The sequence below is a fragment of the Strongylocentrotus purpuratus genome, unplaced genomic scaffold (genome assembly GCF_000002235.5).
Source record: "Strongylocentrotus purpuratus isolate Spur 01 unplaced genomic scaffold, Spur_5.0 spur5_scaffold_12, whole genome shotgun sequence".
Taxonomy (NCBI): Eukaryota; Metazoa; Echinodermata; class Echinoidea; order Camarodonta; family Strongylocentrotidae; genus Strongylocentrotus; species Strongylocentrotus purpuratus.
This window is the reverse complement of record NW_022145597.1, coordinates 15871710-15889798: the sequence shown is the minus strand read 5'-3', so window position 1 is coordinate 15889798 and position 18089 is coordinate 15871710. Positions and strand designations below refer to the sequence as shown.

At 37.2% G+C, this 18089-nt stretch overlaps 1 protein-coding gene across 4 annotated transcripts in view; it reads right to left on the bottom strand.

The window, feature by feature from the left end:
* Nucleotides 1-587: 587 nt before the first annotated feature.
* The window catches only part of LOC755730 (sodium leak channel non-selective protein), a 55632-nt gene continuing 38130 nt past the window's right edge, over nucleotides 588-18089 (bottom strand). For 2 of the 4 annotated variants that reach the window (XM_030981932.1, XM_030981933.1), the window contains exons 25-39: nucleotides 17916-18036; nucleotides 16908-17006; nucleotides 15822-15915; nucleotides 15231-15337; nucleotides 14494-14685; nucleotides 13600-13668; nucleotides 12273-12421; nucleotides 11469-11562; nucleotides 10204-10336; nucleotides 9390-9505; nucleotides 5511-5668; nucleotides 4458-4623; nucleotides 3510-3695; nucleotides 2854-3028; nucleotides 588-873 (exon numbers count right to left, since the gene is read on the bottom strand). In XM_030981932.1, the coding sequence (XP_030837792.1) occupies nucleotides 719-873; nucleotides 2854-3028; nucleotides 3510-3695; nucleotides 4458-4623; nucleotides 5511-5668; nucleotides 9390-9505; nucleotides 10204-10336; nucleotides 11469-11562; nucleotides 12273-12421; nucleotides 13600-13668; nucleotides 14494-14685; nucleotides 15231-15337; nucleotides 15822-15915; nucleotides 16908-17006; nucleotides 17916-18036 (2014 nt within the window). In that variant the 3' untranslated portion in view covers nucleotides 588-718. The remainder of the gene's footprint in view (nucleotides 874-2853; nucleotides 3029-3509; nucleotides 3696-4457; nucleotides 4624-5510; nucleotides 5669-9389; nucleotides 9506-10203; nucleotides 10337-11468; nucleotides 11563-12272; nucleotides 12422-13599; nucleotides 13669-14493; nucleotides 14686-15230; nucleotides 15338-15821; nucleotides 15916-16907; nucleotides 17007-17915; nucleotides 18037-18089) is intronic. The other 2 variants (XM_030981935.1, XM_030981934.1) reach the window with 2 other exon arrangements.

The window sequence follows — 18089 nt, the reverse complement described above, 5'->3', positions numbered from 1 at the left end:
AAGTAGATCTTAAACAAATATTTGATGCAATATAAAAGTACCATCACCATTGCTGTTTAGAGATACGTTAGGATGTATATTCAGGTCGCATGATGTGAGTACTCTTTAAATGACACATAGCTATTAAACAAGGTGACAAAGCAAAATCACATGTAAACAAATATATAGTGCTATCACAGATAAGTATTTCACTTTTTCATTTTATAATAAATATCATTGATCATCAGACATAAAAATCGACTTAGAATCCATAGATTAATTCTATATTTACAAGTTAGTAATAAAAACATGGCACAACAATGGAAACATGGAAACAGGAAATACATCAGAATTATTTTGCTCCATTACAGCTTGCTCTCTGTATAAGCGGGTTTTACATAGATTTATCCAACCAGGACAATAAGTTTTAATTACATATTGTCTTAAGTTCACGCACGCCAGCTATTCTCCACTCCTGACGACGGATAGTCAACCTGTTCGAAACGTCAAGCCACTCCGCTAAAGTTCTCCTTAGAACTATAAGGTAAGAAAGATAACCAACAGTCCTTTACAGGACTTCAAACCCTCAAGAAAGATTACCGAGAGTCGTTTTGAGGACTCCTCAATCCTCCCTCTCTCTCACATGGTGGATCCGCAAGCCTACTGTATACAAATTGTCTGTTTTGATGCAAGCAATGAAACTCATCAAATATTTCTTGAGAAAAGCTTGACACGTTTGTTAGTCTTCTTCCGAACCACTGTCGTAGTGAAGCTGTTCTTTCCACCAATCCTGTACTTCTTTTGTAGCAGTTGGAGCAGAAGTACTCCTAGGATACACAGGGGCACTGCAGGTGCTGCTGACGGGTGTCACGCTGGTGGAACTTGATGTGGAACCTGGATGAATGAGGATGATACAAGGCAGGGAAAGATTAGTAAAAAGTAAAGACAGAATGTAAGAGAAAAAGGAGGGTGGAAGAGAGAAGAGGAAAATGAGGAGAGAAAGCAGTTGCATTCAGCTCTAGCAATTAACCATAACCCTAATAACACCTAAGCACCACACCTCAGCATCTAACCCAAACACCACACCTCAGCCTCTGACCCTGACCCCACACCTCACCCTCCCACCCTAACCCTACACCTCACCCTCACAACCTAACCCCACCCTCTCGACCTCTCACTCCTTCACCCAAACCCCACACTCTCTTACCTAACTACACACCTCACCCTCTCACACTAACCCCACACCTAACCCTAACCCAAATCTCTCAACCTTCACCCTAACCCCCACACCTCGACCATCCACTCTAACCCCACACCTCACCCTCTTTAACACTTCACCCCACCCTCTAACCCTAACCCCGCACTTCACCCTCTTACCCTAACCCCACACTTCATCCTCTAACCCTTACCCCACACCTCACCCTAACCGCACACTTCACCCTCTCACCCTCTCACCCTAACCCCACCTTTTCAACCTTCATCCTTACCCCACACCTCACCCTCTCACCCTAACCCCACACCTCATCCTCTCACCCTAACCCCACACCTAACCCTCTCACCCTAACCCCACACCCTACCTTCTCAACCTTCACCCACACCTCACCCTCTCCCCACACCTCACCGTCTTACCCTAACCCCACACTTCATCCTCTAACCCTTACCCCACATCCCACCCTCTCCCCACACCTCACCCTCTATTCTTAACCCCACACCTCACCCTCTCACCCTAACCCCACACCTCAACCTTACCCCACACCTCACCTCCTCACCCTCATCCCACACCTCACCCTCTCACCCTAACTCCACACCTCACCCACTCCCCCTAACCCCACACCTCACCCTCTCACCCTAACCCCACACCTCACCGTCTTACCCTAACCCCACACTTCATCCTTTAACCCTAACCCCACACCTCACCGTCTTACCCTAACCCCAAACTTCATCCTCTCACCCTAACCCCACACCTCACCTTCACCCTCTCACCCTAACCCCACACCTCACCCTCTCACCCTAATCCCACACCTCACCGTCTAACCCTTACCCCAGACCTCACCCTCTCACCCTAACCCCACACCTCACCGTCTAACCCTTACCCCAGACCTCACCCTCTCACCCTAACCCCACACCTCACCCTCTCACCCTAACCCCACACCTCACCCTCTCACCCTTACCCCACACCTCACCCTCTCACCCTAACCCCACACCCTACCTTCTCAACCTTCACCCACACCTCACCCTCTCCCCACACCTTACCGTCTTACCCTAACCCCACACTTCATCCTCTAACCCTTACCCCACATCCCATCCTCTCCCCACACCTCACCCTCTATTCTTAACCCCACACCTCACCCTCTCACCCTAACCCCACACCTCACCTTCTCAACCTTACCCCACACCTCACCTCCTCACCCTCATCCCACACCTCACCCTCTCACCCTAACTCCACACCTCACCATCTTACCCTAACCCCACACTTCATCCTTTAACCCTAATCCCACACCTCACCGTCTAACCCTTACCCCACACCTCACCCTCTCACCCTAACCCCACACCTCAACCTTCACCCATACCTCACCCTCTCACCCTAACCCCACATGTCACCCTCTAACCATAACCCCACCTTCTCAACCCTCTCACCCTAACCCCACACCTCACCCTCTATACTCTTACACGACACCTCATCCTCTTACCCCACGCCTCACCCTAACCCCCCACTCTCACCCTAACCCCACACCTCACCCTCTCACCTTAACCACATCTCTGCCTCTTACCCTTGCTCCACACCTCATCATCTCACCCTAAACCCACACTTTCCCCTCTCCCTCTCTCTCTCTCTCTCTCTCTCTCTTTTTTATACTTATAAAGACTCCTTACCAGTTTGATATCTCCTGTTAGATCTTCTAGGTCTGAGGCTTGCACTGTCTTCACCGTCAGGCTTCACGTTACCCTCAGATAGCGTCGGTACAAGCAGCTTGTGTCCCGGGGAACTGGGAGCACCGTGCTCAGACTTTGTCTGAGCATTTGGAGAAAAGGCCAATTTTTTTTTGGTCTGTTAAAAAATGTGACAAGATCACACAGCACTCTTCAATCAAAAATATTTTAGTTTATAGTAATAGGTGGATACAATTAAGAATGCAGACCATAATCAGTAAATAAATGAGGCATTGATCATGCCAAGGTGACACGTAGCAGTAATCTTATAACCATGAGGTCCAGAAGTTAAAGCCAAATCGAGGTGAAAGTGCCCTTTTTGGTAATTAATAAATAATAATAATAATAATAACATTTATAATGCGCACATATCCACCCCAAGAGATGTTCAAGGCAGTATTCCTCATCCACATTTGATCCCTTTGTGTGCACTGTGTGCTGCGCCATTTCTACCGAGAAAGTATTCAAATTGCCATATCTCTTTGTAGAAGAATAATTTGAAGTTAGTATTTTAAATACAGTATAGCCACATGGAACCCCTTCATACATCGAGAGCAAAACATGTTTTGGTGGTTGGTACACTTTAATTCACTACTCACTGAATCCTTATTGGTTTCTGGATTTGGAGCGATGTTATCCAAGACTGGTGTCTCCTCCTTGCTCTTGTTAGTATCTTCTTTAGGCGGACTAGGGGTAGTAATGAAAGCAGGGGGAACTACCAGTCTTTCTGGCTTCTCTCCACCGTAGAATGGATTGCTGTAAGATGGATGATGACTTTTCTCTTTCTGTTATTAAAAAAAGAATACATTAACATTCAGAGTTTTAATACCAGGGGGTGTTTCACAAAGATCCCAAGTCGAACTTAACTCTAAGTTGGACTTAAACATTATGGAGAAGCGGTTAAAAATATCTTTTACAAAATATTTTCAAAGATGCTAACAGCTTTCCATAATTGTTTAGTCCAACTTAGAGATAAGTTCACATTCAGTTCTTTGTGAAACACCCTCAGTGAATGACCATGCAACACATAACAATATTAGCATTTGTAAAGGCTTTTCAGCTATGCGGCAGCAAACCTCAAAGAAAAAAAAGAAAAAAAATGCAAAGGCCCAAGTAAACTTTGGACATGTTCAAAATGTCAAATTTTGTGTTTCCACTTTGTTTTTCCACAACGAATCACATCAAATCGGCATCGAGACGGTATCAAGTGACATTGACATTAAAACGCATACTTCTTTGGGAAAGATTATGAATATATATATATCATGGACAGAAAAGATAACAAATGAGGATTTGTTCAGAAAAGAAGATTAAAACCAAGAACGAATCATAGGGGAGATACGAATAGGAAACGCATGCATTTCAAAAATTGAGAAAAAGAAATGAAATTGAAATTAACAAGTTTTAGACTGGGCCAGGCATTTAATTGGCATTAAAACGCAAACTTCGAACCAAGAACGAAATGTAGGGTAGATACAAATGGGAGATGCATGCATTTCAAAACTAGGGAAACGAAAAGAAATTGAAAGAACAAATTTTAGACTGACCCAGGCATTACTTACAGCTCTCATCCGAATGAGACACTTGTCGAGCCAGTTCCTAATCGTCTCCTTGGCAACCTCTTCTTCAATGTTATACTCAAGCTCCTCCCTGGCCAATAACTCATCGAGCTGAAGAGATTTCCTGATGTCTACAGACCGGTATGACAGCATGCTGTAAGAACAAAACACAATTTTATTTTTTTTTTAATTAATTTGTTCATATTTCATACAAGTTATCGATCGTGGTACAATTAATAGTAAATAATTCTTCTGATGATTCTTAGTCAATATTCACTTCAAATGCTGATTATATTCAGAGGATTTCATTTTTTGTTGAGATGTAACTAACACATTCTGAGTCATATACTTCCTTATAAATGTAGTTTCCAAAATGAAAACAAATGAGTAGGATACCAAATGTAGATGTCACCTTGATTTTGTCCACTTTGGTCAGTCATTAAATCAAAGTCCATAAACCCTTTATCAATCGAAAATTACAATAATTGATAATTTTTTAAAATCAGATTTTTTCATAGAATTGTCATCAGGTTTGACGAAACACAGCTCTGAATGTTGCTACTACAGTGAAAGACCCCCTGTCTACTAGACCACTTTTTTTCTTTTCCCCTTCACAATAATTTCTCATAGAAACATTTACAAAAATGAACCTGTACATAAAGATCACCTGCCTATAAAGACCCCCTTTCGTGAATTTCACCTGTGAGTGGTCTTTATATGCAGGTTTGACTGTATTACAGTCAAACCTGCTTTAGTGACCACCTGTCTACAAAGACCACATGTTCTTTTTTCCCTTCACAATCATTTCTCATAGAAACATGTACAAAAATGAGCCTATACACAAAGACCACCTGCCTATAAAGACCACCTGTCTACAAAGACCACATGTTCTTTTTTCCCTTCACAATCATTTCTCATTGAAACATTTCCAAAAGGAACCTGTACATAAAGAACACCTGCCTATAAAGACCACCTTTTTTGTCACCCTTGAGTGGTCTTCATATACAGGTTTCACTTCACTAGCTGTAGTAGTCTACAAACCTGAGTACATCATGAAATGTGACATCTTGTCCGTTCCGCATCTTCTCGATCTCACAACACATATGCTTGTAGAGAAGATGGTCTTTCTCCATATCCACCTCTAGACGTCCTCTGAGCAGACGCAGGACAAACTTGACTCGGCTGACCGGAATCACCCCCTGATGAGTGAGAAAAATTTAAATAAATCACATACTGGGATCAGCCACCCCGCGTTCAGGGTCAAACATTGGAATATAGCTTAACCTTTTCGCGACAATTATCTCACATTTCGTGGTTCGGCTTTTATATAACCTTCAATTCAGAGCCCTAACAAATATGCCAGATGCGTATTAGTAATAAGGGCAGGAATTTTTTAGACACTGCATCCATTTTTGTTTCATGTCTACCGGTATATTGCATTTCATGCCAGGAAAATTGAAAAGGGAAAATTGAAAAGGGAAATTATCTTTAAAATCCTTAAATTGGCAAAACGTTGCAAGATTCAACATCATTGTTTTACTATCAAAATATGCCATGTTTTCAACTTTTCAACAACATTAACGCCTATGTATATTGGTGTCAGGGACATTTCATTTTATTGTAACAGTATAGCAGTAATAGAAAATATATTTGGTGCCAATTTGAAGAATATGTGATTAATTTAACCCTAAAAATAAATCCTGTCCTGGATGGTTTAATCGGATCATCCTGTTCAAGGAGAGAGAAAAAGAAAGAAATTCATGTCAGTTGTCTTATCCCTATTCAAAATGGTCTCTGAATCGAAATATATATTTTGTTGCTATTTTTTTACTATTTATTTCCTATTTTCATGTGAATGTGCCCTATTTAAACACTATTTTTTTAATAATTTTAAATAGTTTTGAAATAGCATATAAGACCACCTGTTTTCTTTCTATTTCTGAAGAATTGGTGGTTTGATAACTATTTTGTACCCTATTCTTGTTATTTTTTTATACTATTTACCTTGATCAAATTGTTATTTACATGATGTATACCTCTTCACAGCAATGCTCATTGTGGCATACCCAGTTTTAGTTTTTTACGCATATTAACTCATTTATACAGTTATTAAGTTAATATTTTTCTTTTTCCAGCATCCATGTGACTCTTTTCTAAATGTACTCTCGTTTTGTATTCAATGATTTTCTTTGTTTTTGCTGAATAAATCTTAATAATAATAATAATAATAATAATAATAATAATAATAATAATTTATGTACTTACCATTTTTGTCTTGAATTTGTATATCGTTATATTATTTATTTTGTTTAGAGTGTCTGAGGGGTGTTGGTGTGTGACTGTTTTTGTCCTTTGGTCTTTTTCCATTTCTTTTTTAATATGTATGAATGCTATGCCAAATAATTGTGAATAGTGAGTCCAGAATTAGTAATTTTGACTTCTGCATGCATTGTTACTCTGAATTGTTTCCTTTCAACCATTAATATTACCGATAGAGACTTCTTAGAGGCACTCTACAGTTTTGTCCACCTTAATCTAACTACAGATATGGAAAAACTTCATTATTTGAAATTCAACCCATTCCAAATAAATGTAAACAGTGAACTCAATCAGAATCTCTCTCTGAATATAGAAACTGATGAAGGTATGCAGTCTAGTATGGACAACAGAAATTGTGAATATTTGTTTTCTGATTATTTTGTTGCAAAATATTCAAATAAAAACACAGGATTCTCCATACTACATCTTAATGCAAGAAGTCTCCAGTGTAACTTTGATGAATTACTGATTTTATTGAAGTCTCTGGAATATAGTTTCTCTGTTATCGCAACATCTGAAACATGGTTTAAAGCCCGTCTGCACTAGTTTGGCCAGGGGGGATTAGACCTTCCTGTAAGGTCACTGACAGGTGGTTATCTCTTCAAATGAGCCCTCAATTAATATAAGAAAAAGGGGATCATGGGGGACCAACAGGCACAGATAAGGTATTGTTTGCTATATAGAGGACGCAAGTAGCTATAAGTAGTGCAGTGGGGCTTTAAAACAAATACAGTTATAAATATCTTTCAGATGGTTGATGGTTACAATCTTGTTCACAATTGCAGGGATAGAAAAACTAGTGGAGGTGTAGCATTGTATGTAAAGGACTCACTGCATTTCAATGATCTTAGTGACTTCTCTGATAGTGATACAATATGTGAATCTCTATGTATTGGAATTTCACAGGACAAAAGAAAGTCCATAATTGTTGACTGTTTATACCAAGCTCCAGATACTGATATTACTCAATTTCATGCGAGAGTTGACAAATACCTCAATGATATCTATTGGGAGAAGAAAGAACTTTATCTCCTTGATGACTTTAATGTAAACTTGCTCAATTATGACTCTGATAACAAAACTGACTTACTTCCATTAATAACAAAGCCTACTCGTATAACAAATAGCACAGCGACATTAATTGATAACATTTTCACAAATGCTATCCCAGTTAAAGTGAAACGTGGCCTAATCTATTCAGACATATCTGATCATTTTCCAATTTTTGTATAATACTGTAATAACTATAGAATTTTGAAATAAAGATGATATTCCTTTTAAAAGGAGGTTGATTAATCACGAGAGAATATCTTGATTTAAAGAAAACATAAAAAAACATAGATTGGAGTGAAGTATATAAAACAGAAGATGTTAACCTTTTCTATGATATTTTTATTACTTCAATTTCAAAGTTGTATAATACATGTATCCCATTAGAAAATCATGCCTCAAAACAGAGACAGAAAAAACTATCCTATAGGTATCTTAAATCTGTAAAAAGAAAACATACGCTGTACTGTAAGTATTTAAGATTTTCTAGTCTAAGGAACAAAGTTAAGTACTCCAACTACAAAAAACAAACTTATCAATGTGATGGTAGCTCAAATAGCAAACATTCAGATTAGATTTACATTATATTAGTTTCTCTACACAACTGATAAATACGCCACTCGATTTGCCAGCATTTAAGACTTTCCATCTATTTAGATATATTCATGTTTAAGCTGTTCAATATTTGGTCACAGTTATCTGCCATGCAGTTTACCAGTATTGTAGCAGCAAAAAATGTATATAAAACATGCATTGTTTTCTTCATCTTTTTGTAAATATCTTACATTCAGATTAGATTTAAATTATATTTGTATCATTTACACAACGGGCGCCAATTGGTTTGCCAGCGTTGAAGACAATCCATTTATTGAGGTATTCATGTATGATCCAATATTGGTTCACGTAAATTTCACCAGTGATTAGCAAACTATTTTAAAACAAAAATCAATGTTTTTATTTTTTCTTTCTTTTGTGTTTATGTCTTTAATACACTCACACCTAATACTACATTTAAAAGATGGGTATATATATTTGCCAATCAGTTTGACAGCCAGCATTTAGACAGAGATATTCATGCATAATAGTTATTGATACATGTACCAGTATTACCTTTGAATCCGAAATCCTCTATATGAAATGCTAGCAAAGTTTTGTTAGTATGACAATTATGCTTTGTTAATACATGTATGTTTTAGTAGTTTTGTAGGCTTTTTTAAAATTTGTTTATTAATGTATCACATTCACCATTTGGGTGTACACTGTGTTTGATATTTTATGAAATAAAGTGTTCAAACATTTAAAACTGAAATTGAAATTTGTATTCATTTTATACCGGTATATATATATATATTATATATATATATTTATAATGTTCCAAATAAAATTTAAAAATTGTATTTATTTTCCCCCTATTTTTTTCTTTATTTTATTCATTTTTTACTTGGGATGTGACTTGTGCTCTACTTATTTCACAATGACTCCTGAGTTACCCCACTTCCAACAAAACCCAAACCAAATATCCAATCCTTTAATCCTAACTTATCAACTCACCTTTCTGTGTATATCTACCATATTCCATGTGATTTGAAAGTTTTTGATGTCTGCGTAACTGAGTAAAGCATCTTCCTCGTTAGAGTAGAAGAGAGAGAAATTCTCCATGATGATACCTGAGCAAGGGTTAAAGAGAGAGTATCAAACTATTTAAGGTTGCTCAAGCGCGAGTATATGGAGGGCAGCACACTGACGTATACACAGGACCATTATACCCATTCATGCCACGTTCATGCCACTGTTTGCTCTCACCATTATGATCTTTAGATATTATATTTTCCTTCAATAATGAATTATCCAACATTGTAAATTCTGTAGATTTGTGACCATGATTTGTACGTCCCTTAAGAGACCTATGCCAGTTAATGGTGAGCTCTAGAGCAAACAGTGGCATGAACGGCCTGCCGTAGTTAAGTCCAACTTAAAGTCGATCTTAGTCTTTGTGAAATGCTCCCCTGGTCCATTATGATCTGACGTTTGTTTCAGCCAATGTACAATGGATTGACAACAATTTGAGTTTAATACAATCAATGACATACTTTTGACATTCTATCACAACAAGGTGACTTTGGATTATACCATCATATCTTCCTGTGTTTCACAACACAACACTATTAATACATTATTAATACAAAACAAAATAACAAAATACCTGGGACAAACACGGTCGTAGGTTTTAATCATAATCACCCCTTCACAAGCGAGTGTTCTGCTCACAATTAACATACATGAATATGTATTGGGTTCGTAACAATTCCAATTTCTAGATTGATGACGATGATGCACACGTAAATAAAGAGTATACTGGACCTACCAACAAGAAGATTGATAACGATGTAAGCTATGAGGACATAGAAAGAACAAAAGTAGACCATGGATGCAATGCTGTTGCCGCAATCGGTCTCCCAATAATTCTCTCCTCTCTTACTGCAATGGGGCTCACTTATCTGGAGGATAAATAAACATACTGATGTATCAAGAGTGTATCTCACAAATATAATGCATACACAAGTCTAAGGTTCATGCTTCTATTCCTAATGATCATCATATTCAAACCACAATGAAAAGTATTAATAAATGCTAGCCCTTGTTATTGTTGGACGGACATATTCAACAGATTCCGCAAGATTAAAATGAAGAGGCATCGGAGGGCATACATGCCAACATTTGAAAATCAGAAATCTGTACAAATTATGCTATTTTCAAAAAAAAGAGGAACAATCCTAACTCTCCTATTCAATAATACAGACAAATTTGTACAGGAAGAGGAACACCTGCATTAAAATGATAATTATCTTCTCCCAAAAAGAGGAATGTTCCTCTTTAATCTGAACAGTTGGCATGTATGGGAGGGGTCATAAAATGAAATTGTGAAAACAAATGGCTCATGGTACAACATTACTACAGTGTACAATGGCTTAATTATACTGTTGACTTCGCTTTCAAATCAAGTCAATATTGTTCTTTAAACATTCTACCACTGTGCATGCACTTCTCACTTTTATTAACCAATTACTTCTAAAATAAAATAAAAACATTTACAAGAGAATTCAAGAGGACCGAGTAAAATACAATCATATCAGACTTCATCCATTTGGTCAATTGATCACAACTAAGCTAAGCTCATTTCACTCCCTTGTTCTAATATCAGTGTTCTGACAGAACTCTCCTACATGTAATTGTTCAAACGATATATACCTTATGGCTTTACTGAATGGTTACCTGACACTGGTACCTAGGTCGCAAGGTCCCTACGTACAAGACTGAAACCAATGCAAGTCTCCTGTTCTGGTACCAACTTACTATAAAATCTATAATTAATAAAAGCTAGACAATCAAATTTTCTAAGCATTAAGGTATATAGCTCATCCAGTTTAATATTATATATATATATATTACTGCTATGAGAGGCATAGCGGTTTATATAGGCTCAAGGGGACGTTGCATCCTGCTATGACCCCGAGGCACGCCTCTTATGAACATATGGACATAGGGACATCCTTGAAAAAATGCAAGTCAGCTAGTGCATCTCATTTCCAAAATTCCACTACTTTCATGAAAGACAAATCACGTACGTACCATACAGTCATGCATGATCTTATTCCAGTCTTCACCAGTCACAATCCTGAACAGTGTTGCCATGGCATTGGGGGCATTCTCAAAGTTAGCATGTCTGTATCAATGAAAAGATTGGATAATGCAGAAAAATGATTTATTTATTTAATTATTTGATTTCCAGGCAAGATAATAATAATACACAGAAAACTTCACAGGGTTGACAAAATGATATAACATTAACAGTATGATATTTAGCACCAGCCAATGCCTGGGGATGACCTAAAAGAATTTTAAAAATCTGTTGAGAAGCTCTCCACATTGGCTGGTGCATACATAAACAAATATAAAGATATGAATGTGGAACTAAAATTAACCCTCATATTAGGCACATGTGAGGGAGATCAGAAGTAAATAAATATGTCATACAGTAGTTTCTAAAGTAAGAGGTCTCCAAAATAGTATTTTCTATTTAAATTGCTTGTCAATTTCAAAAGGGAGTTGCAAGGATTTGCATGTAGCGAAAATCTCAAAACTTGAAAAAGGGCATAAATGTTTTTTTAAAAAAATCATCATTGAAAACTTTCCTAAAAGTATGGTGGCAAAGAAATTAAATATGAGCAAACTTACAATCATTTGTGATTTGGTGTTTACAAAATGAAGGCTTCATTAGTGAGGAAGAATACCTCCCATAGACATCGTAGATGTATTAAGCGCTACATAAAAGCGGGATAATATTATTGTTATTATTATTGATTGGATTATATGAGAAGGCTTTAATTAGCTCAGTCTGTTTTGAAGACCACAGGCCACTGTTTTATTGCTCACCTGCCCAAGTGTTCCCCATACTTGACCTTGCCGAAGAGGACGACACCGAGGAAAGCATAGAAGGTGATCAGGAGGAACAGCCCGACGATGATGAAGAAAGACTTCCCGCAGGACACCACGATCGTCATCATCAGCATCTTCAGTGTGGGCTAAAACATGAACAAAATAATAATAATGATAATAATAATTGATTCTTATTAAGCCCTTTATTTACAGAATACTGATCAGGGCCCCGTCTTACAAAAAGTTAATATCAATTGCAACTATGTACATAAGAGATGGGAGATTGCAAACTTGCGATTGATTGGAGGACTTACGATTGATTTGGATCAATCGCAACTCTTTGTAAGGCTCTTTGTAAAATTAAAACTAGATGGAATTTTGACTGCGCGCAGTCGAAAATGATGCCTCCGCCATAGAGCAATTTAAACAAGTTTAGAGTTTAAATCTCCAGTGATTCTTGAGATATCATGATAACAATCTCAATGTATGGAATTTCATAAGTTGACCTCTGTGACCCTTGACCTTTGACCTACGTGCTCCAAAATCTAATCAGATCGTCTTCCTATGGTGATACATACTATCCTTAAGTTTGAAGTTTTTACATCTCCAGTGGTTCTTGAGATATCATGATAACAATCTCAATGTATGGAATTTCATAAGTTGACCTCTATGACCCTTGACCTTTGACCTACGTGCTCCAAAATGTAATCAGATTGTTTTCCTATAGTGATACACACTATCACTAAGTTTGAAGTTTAAATCTCCAGTGGTTCTTGAGATATCATGATAACAATCTCAATGTATGGAATTTCATAAGTTGACCTCTGTGACCCTTGACCTTTGACATACGTGCTCCAAAATCTAATCAGATCGTCTTCCTATGGTGATACATACTATCCTTAAGTTTGAAGTTTAAATCTCAAATGGTTCTTGAGATATCGCGCTAACAAACTCAATACAAGGAATTTCATAAGTTGACCTCTGTGACCTGTGACCTTTGACCTACGTACTCCAAAATCTAATCAGATCGTCTTCCTATGGTGATAAATACTATTCCCGAGTCTTAAGTTTAAATCTTAAATGGTTCTTGAGATATTGTGATAACGGTCAAACGGGACGGACGTACGGACGGACGTACGGACGGACAACCCGAAAACATGATGCCTCCGGCACCACCTTCGGTGGCGGAGGCATAAAAACTTTTACCAAATATTTTCAAAGATGCTAACGGCTTTCCCTAATTGTTAAGTCCAACTTAAAGATAAACTCAACTTAGGATCTTTGTGAAACACCCCCTAGGAACAGTGAGAGAGGATATACTTACATGTTTGCCTGTGATGGTGAAGAATCGGAAGAGAACTGTTGCTGCTCCAAACGCAAAGCTGGTATTATTCTATACCGCAAGAGAAGATTTAAAAAGCAAGATGTAAAGAACAGCACAAAAACTGACCTTATTAATGTTTTCTGCTACTAAATAGCATCACTAAATATGAATTGGGCAATACCTTCAGAATTAAAGTAAATAGATCTTTGACTGCGCGCAGTCGAAAATGATGCCTCCGCCAAAGAGCGATTTTACAAACCAAAAACAGAAACAATTTTTAAAATTCAAGTTTGATTATAATCCATTATAGGTTCTCAGAATATCGTGATTACAACCTATTTTTCATATTTACATGTATGACCCTTCGATCTTTGACCTCATGACCCCAAAATCCAACCAGTTCCAAGGCTCATCGAGATACATACACGTCTTGGGAGTATGATGGTAATCTGTCTATCGGTTCTAATGATTATGCGATCACAATCTATTTTTGCATACATAATGAGCCCCATGACCTTTGACCTCATAACCCCAAAATCTAATCAGATCATTGGCTCTGCAAGATAGAGAAACTGGTCAAACTGGTGAAATGGAGAATGAATGTATGTTTGATGGAAAAACTGACCATATTGTTAAAGTGAAGAATAAGCTATTTTTGCATACATAATGAGCCCAATGACCCTTGACCTCATGACCCCAAAATCTAATCAGTTCATTGGCTCTGCAAGATAGAGAAACTGGTCAAACTGGTGAAATGAAGAATGAATGTATGTATGATGGAAAAACTGACCATATTGGTGAAGTGAAGAATAAGCTATTTTTGCATACATAATGAGCCCCATGACCTTTGACCATATGACCCCAAAATTGGCTCTGCAAGATAGAAAAACTTACCATATTGGTGAAGTGAAGAATAAGCCAAGCCACGCCCATCAAAGTGACCAGGAGATCATATCTATTACGTCTGCTATGCCAGTATCCAATAGGGCTCAATGAGATGCACTTTAAGATGACTTCCAGGACGAACATGAGAGTGAGGACAACCGAGATGTAGGCTAGGACCGTGGCTGTTTCATCATCCTCCCACTGTATGAATGACAAAGAAATATCATCATTATCTTGACTTCCAGGACGAACATGCATGGTTGATTGTCAACGAAACAGAGTTAAGTCTTTTGTCAATTCTGCTTGTTGCTACGGCAGGCAGCCAGTGAAAACGAACTTTTCAAATCAAATTATGGAAATGCAAGCATCACTTTAAACAAACAGAACTTTGTTATTCCTTGCTAATTTTGCTTGATTGACGTGTCATATGAAAGGGCAGAAACTGAACTTTCTAGAAATGTGATTTTCTCTTTGTAATTCAGATACCGACCGCCAAATTACTTTTTGGTTCCCTCTCTTCAAATAGATTTTAATCACTTATGCGTGAAATATGCATCATATGAGTTGCATCAAATGAAAGAGGAGGCTCTAGGCTATACAAATATGTGTAATTCATTAATTATAATTGTGATTAAGTTATAATAAAACACCAATAATTCTTGGTTTTCTTTTTTTCTGGGATGCACTGTATATTAATATCATGCAAAACTAAACAGACAGTGATCTAGCCCTACGAGGGATCTTACCTTGGATGAGAGAAGAAAGAAGTTGACCAGAACCAAGAATGCAATGAATCGCTTGAAGTACTTGTGCTGTGACAGGTCATACAGCTTGGCACGGAAACGAGAACGATCTGTTCAAAGAAAACCACAAATATCAGCAAATACCTTGCAAAAATTACATCCATATCGAGGGAGAAGAGGAAATGATTGTACACACAAAAAATTGTACATATCATTGTATCAATTAGACATTAAAAGCTAGGGGCTCAAATATATTTGATTTACGTCAATTTAACGTCAATTAAAAGCTTTACAAATTACTAAGCAATGGGAACGACTGATGATTTAGCTGTACATATAGTGAAACCTGCTTTAGAAACCAACTTTATACAAAGACCCCCTGTCTATAAAGACCACATTTTTAGTTTCCTGTGACAACCATTTCTCATAGAAACATATATACTAAGGGAACCTGTACATAAAGACCACCTGCCTATAAAGACCACTTTTCTTATCACCCTTGAATGGTCTTTCTATACAGGTTTCATTGTATTAGCTCCATCTGAAGTGATAGTCTTATGAGGCCTTGATGGTAGGAAAAAGGGAGAGTCTTACCAGGTCTTGGTGGCAAATGAAGAGGTTGGGCAAGTTGAAGTCTTCCTTTAAGATCCTGCCATCTTCTCTGGTCGATGGTTAGCAGAGTGGTTCCCTGGAAACAATTTAAAGGTAAAGATCAGTTTTGAAACGCCCCCCTCTCAAAAAAATGAAATGCAAGCTCTTATTACCAATCATATGCATAAATGCCAACATTTGAAAATCAGAAATCTGTACAAATTATGCTATTTTCAAAAAAAAGAGGAACAATCCTAACTCTCCTATTCAATACTACAGACAAATTTGTACAGGAAGAGGAACACCTGCATTAAAATGATAATTATCTTCTCCCAAAAAGAGGAATGTTCCTCTTTAATCTGAACAGTTGGCATGTATGCATATGAAAGAATATGTTTTGACTAATATGTGATGATACAAATTTCACCGGGAAACGGCCTAATAATTGATATACATATATTATTATTATTATTATATCTATTTGGACCTGATAGATATCGTGCATGGGTCGCGTAGTCCCATATCCATCTTTCTATGTACAGTGCTTGTAACTTTACCAACCGGGCCAAATTTCTTATCATTTTGATGATTCCAGAACCTTGCAGTACACACCAATACTTATATACTAGATGATCAACCTTTTCTGATCGATTCCACAACGTTTCTTTCACAATGCAATGGCATGACCAGAATTGGCCTTTACCTTTAAAGACATCAGAAAGAAATAAGATTGACGGTTGGGCAGTGTTAACAAGGCAGCTTCATTAATGCTTAGGCATTGTTATCTATATAGAGGGAGCAAGCAGCTACAAGTAGTACAGTGGGGTTTTAATATTCATCATAGTCAACACCATTATCACCATCATCATCATTATCATTATTATTCTATCATTCCCCTCATCATCATCTTCATCATCACCAACAATCATCATTATCAATATCATTAGCATCATCATCATCATCATCTTAATATTCATCATAGTCAACGTACACCATGATCACCATCATCATCATCATCATCATCATCACCTTCATCGTCATCATTTCATCTTATCATCATCATCATCATCATCACCTTATTATTATTACCTTGTTTTCAAAGTAGTTTGAGATGACCACACCAACGAAGAGAGTAAGTCCAATCATACAGCCAATGAAGACAAAGATGTGTATGTACAACGTATGCCACTGTCAAATCAAACAAATATCACACAATCACTTATACAATAAGGCACTATCATATCAACAAAGCATAGTATACATACGTATAGCACTGAAAATATCTTATATAGAGTACAGTGTATATAGATTTACTTACATTATTTTTTTAAACCTTGCCTTCAATTTATTGTTTGCTGCCAAAGAACCTTTCTTTATAAGATATTCTTTTGACTGTCTTAGTTGTAAAATATATTTGTACTATTTTTCGGTATTTCTTCCATGACCCATAAAACAAACCTTTCAACCTTATTTTAAAAATTAAAATTATATGACAAAATTGCTCACGTCTAATCAAATGCCACTATTTCAGTAGCTTATAACAGCTATTGTAACTTGTTATTGATAACGAGTTTAATGAAACAAGACCCTGGACTGGCATGAAATGATCATTAAACCACATAAATACATGTCTTGAGGTTATGCAACAGCTACAATACAGACCGAGACTTTTAACTACTTGTATTTCAAGTGAGTATCCCAACCTTTGAGGCACAGAGAGAGATAGAGCATTTCAATTCAATTCAATTCATATTTATTTCATTTCCAACAGAAAGATAAACAAAGGTATTACACTTTTTTTCATACATAATTCATTTTTTCTGTTAACTATACAAATACACTTTGCACATAATAAAATTATTACAAGAAATTCTAAATTTCTGAGGAAATGGGAGGATCCACTAAAAAACAGTGCTTGTAGTTTGAGGATCCCCCAGAAAAATATATAATTGTTTCAAATTTTGCCTATGAAGACTTGGAAAACAAAAGACAATATTAGAAAACAACAAACAACCACGAAACAACGAGGAGAAGTAAAACAGAAAAGAAGAAGGAAAAGGGAAAAGGGGTAAGAAGGAAGAAGGAAGAATGACTTACCATGTTGGTCTGATTAATGATGATGTCTCTAACCTCCAACCATCCTTCTAAAGAGAGCACTTCAAACAATGCCAATAGGGCGTTACCCAAGTTGTCAAAATTAAAGTTGCGTGGGTTGGCCCTGTAAAAATACAAGTACCGTATACACTGATGAAAGTCAAACCTGCTTTAGTG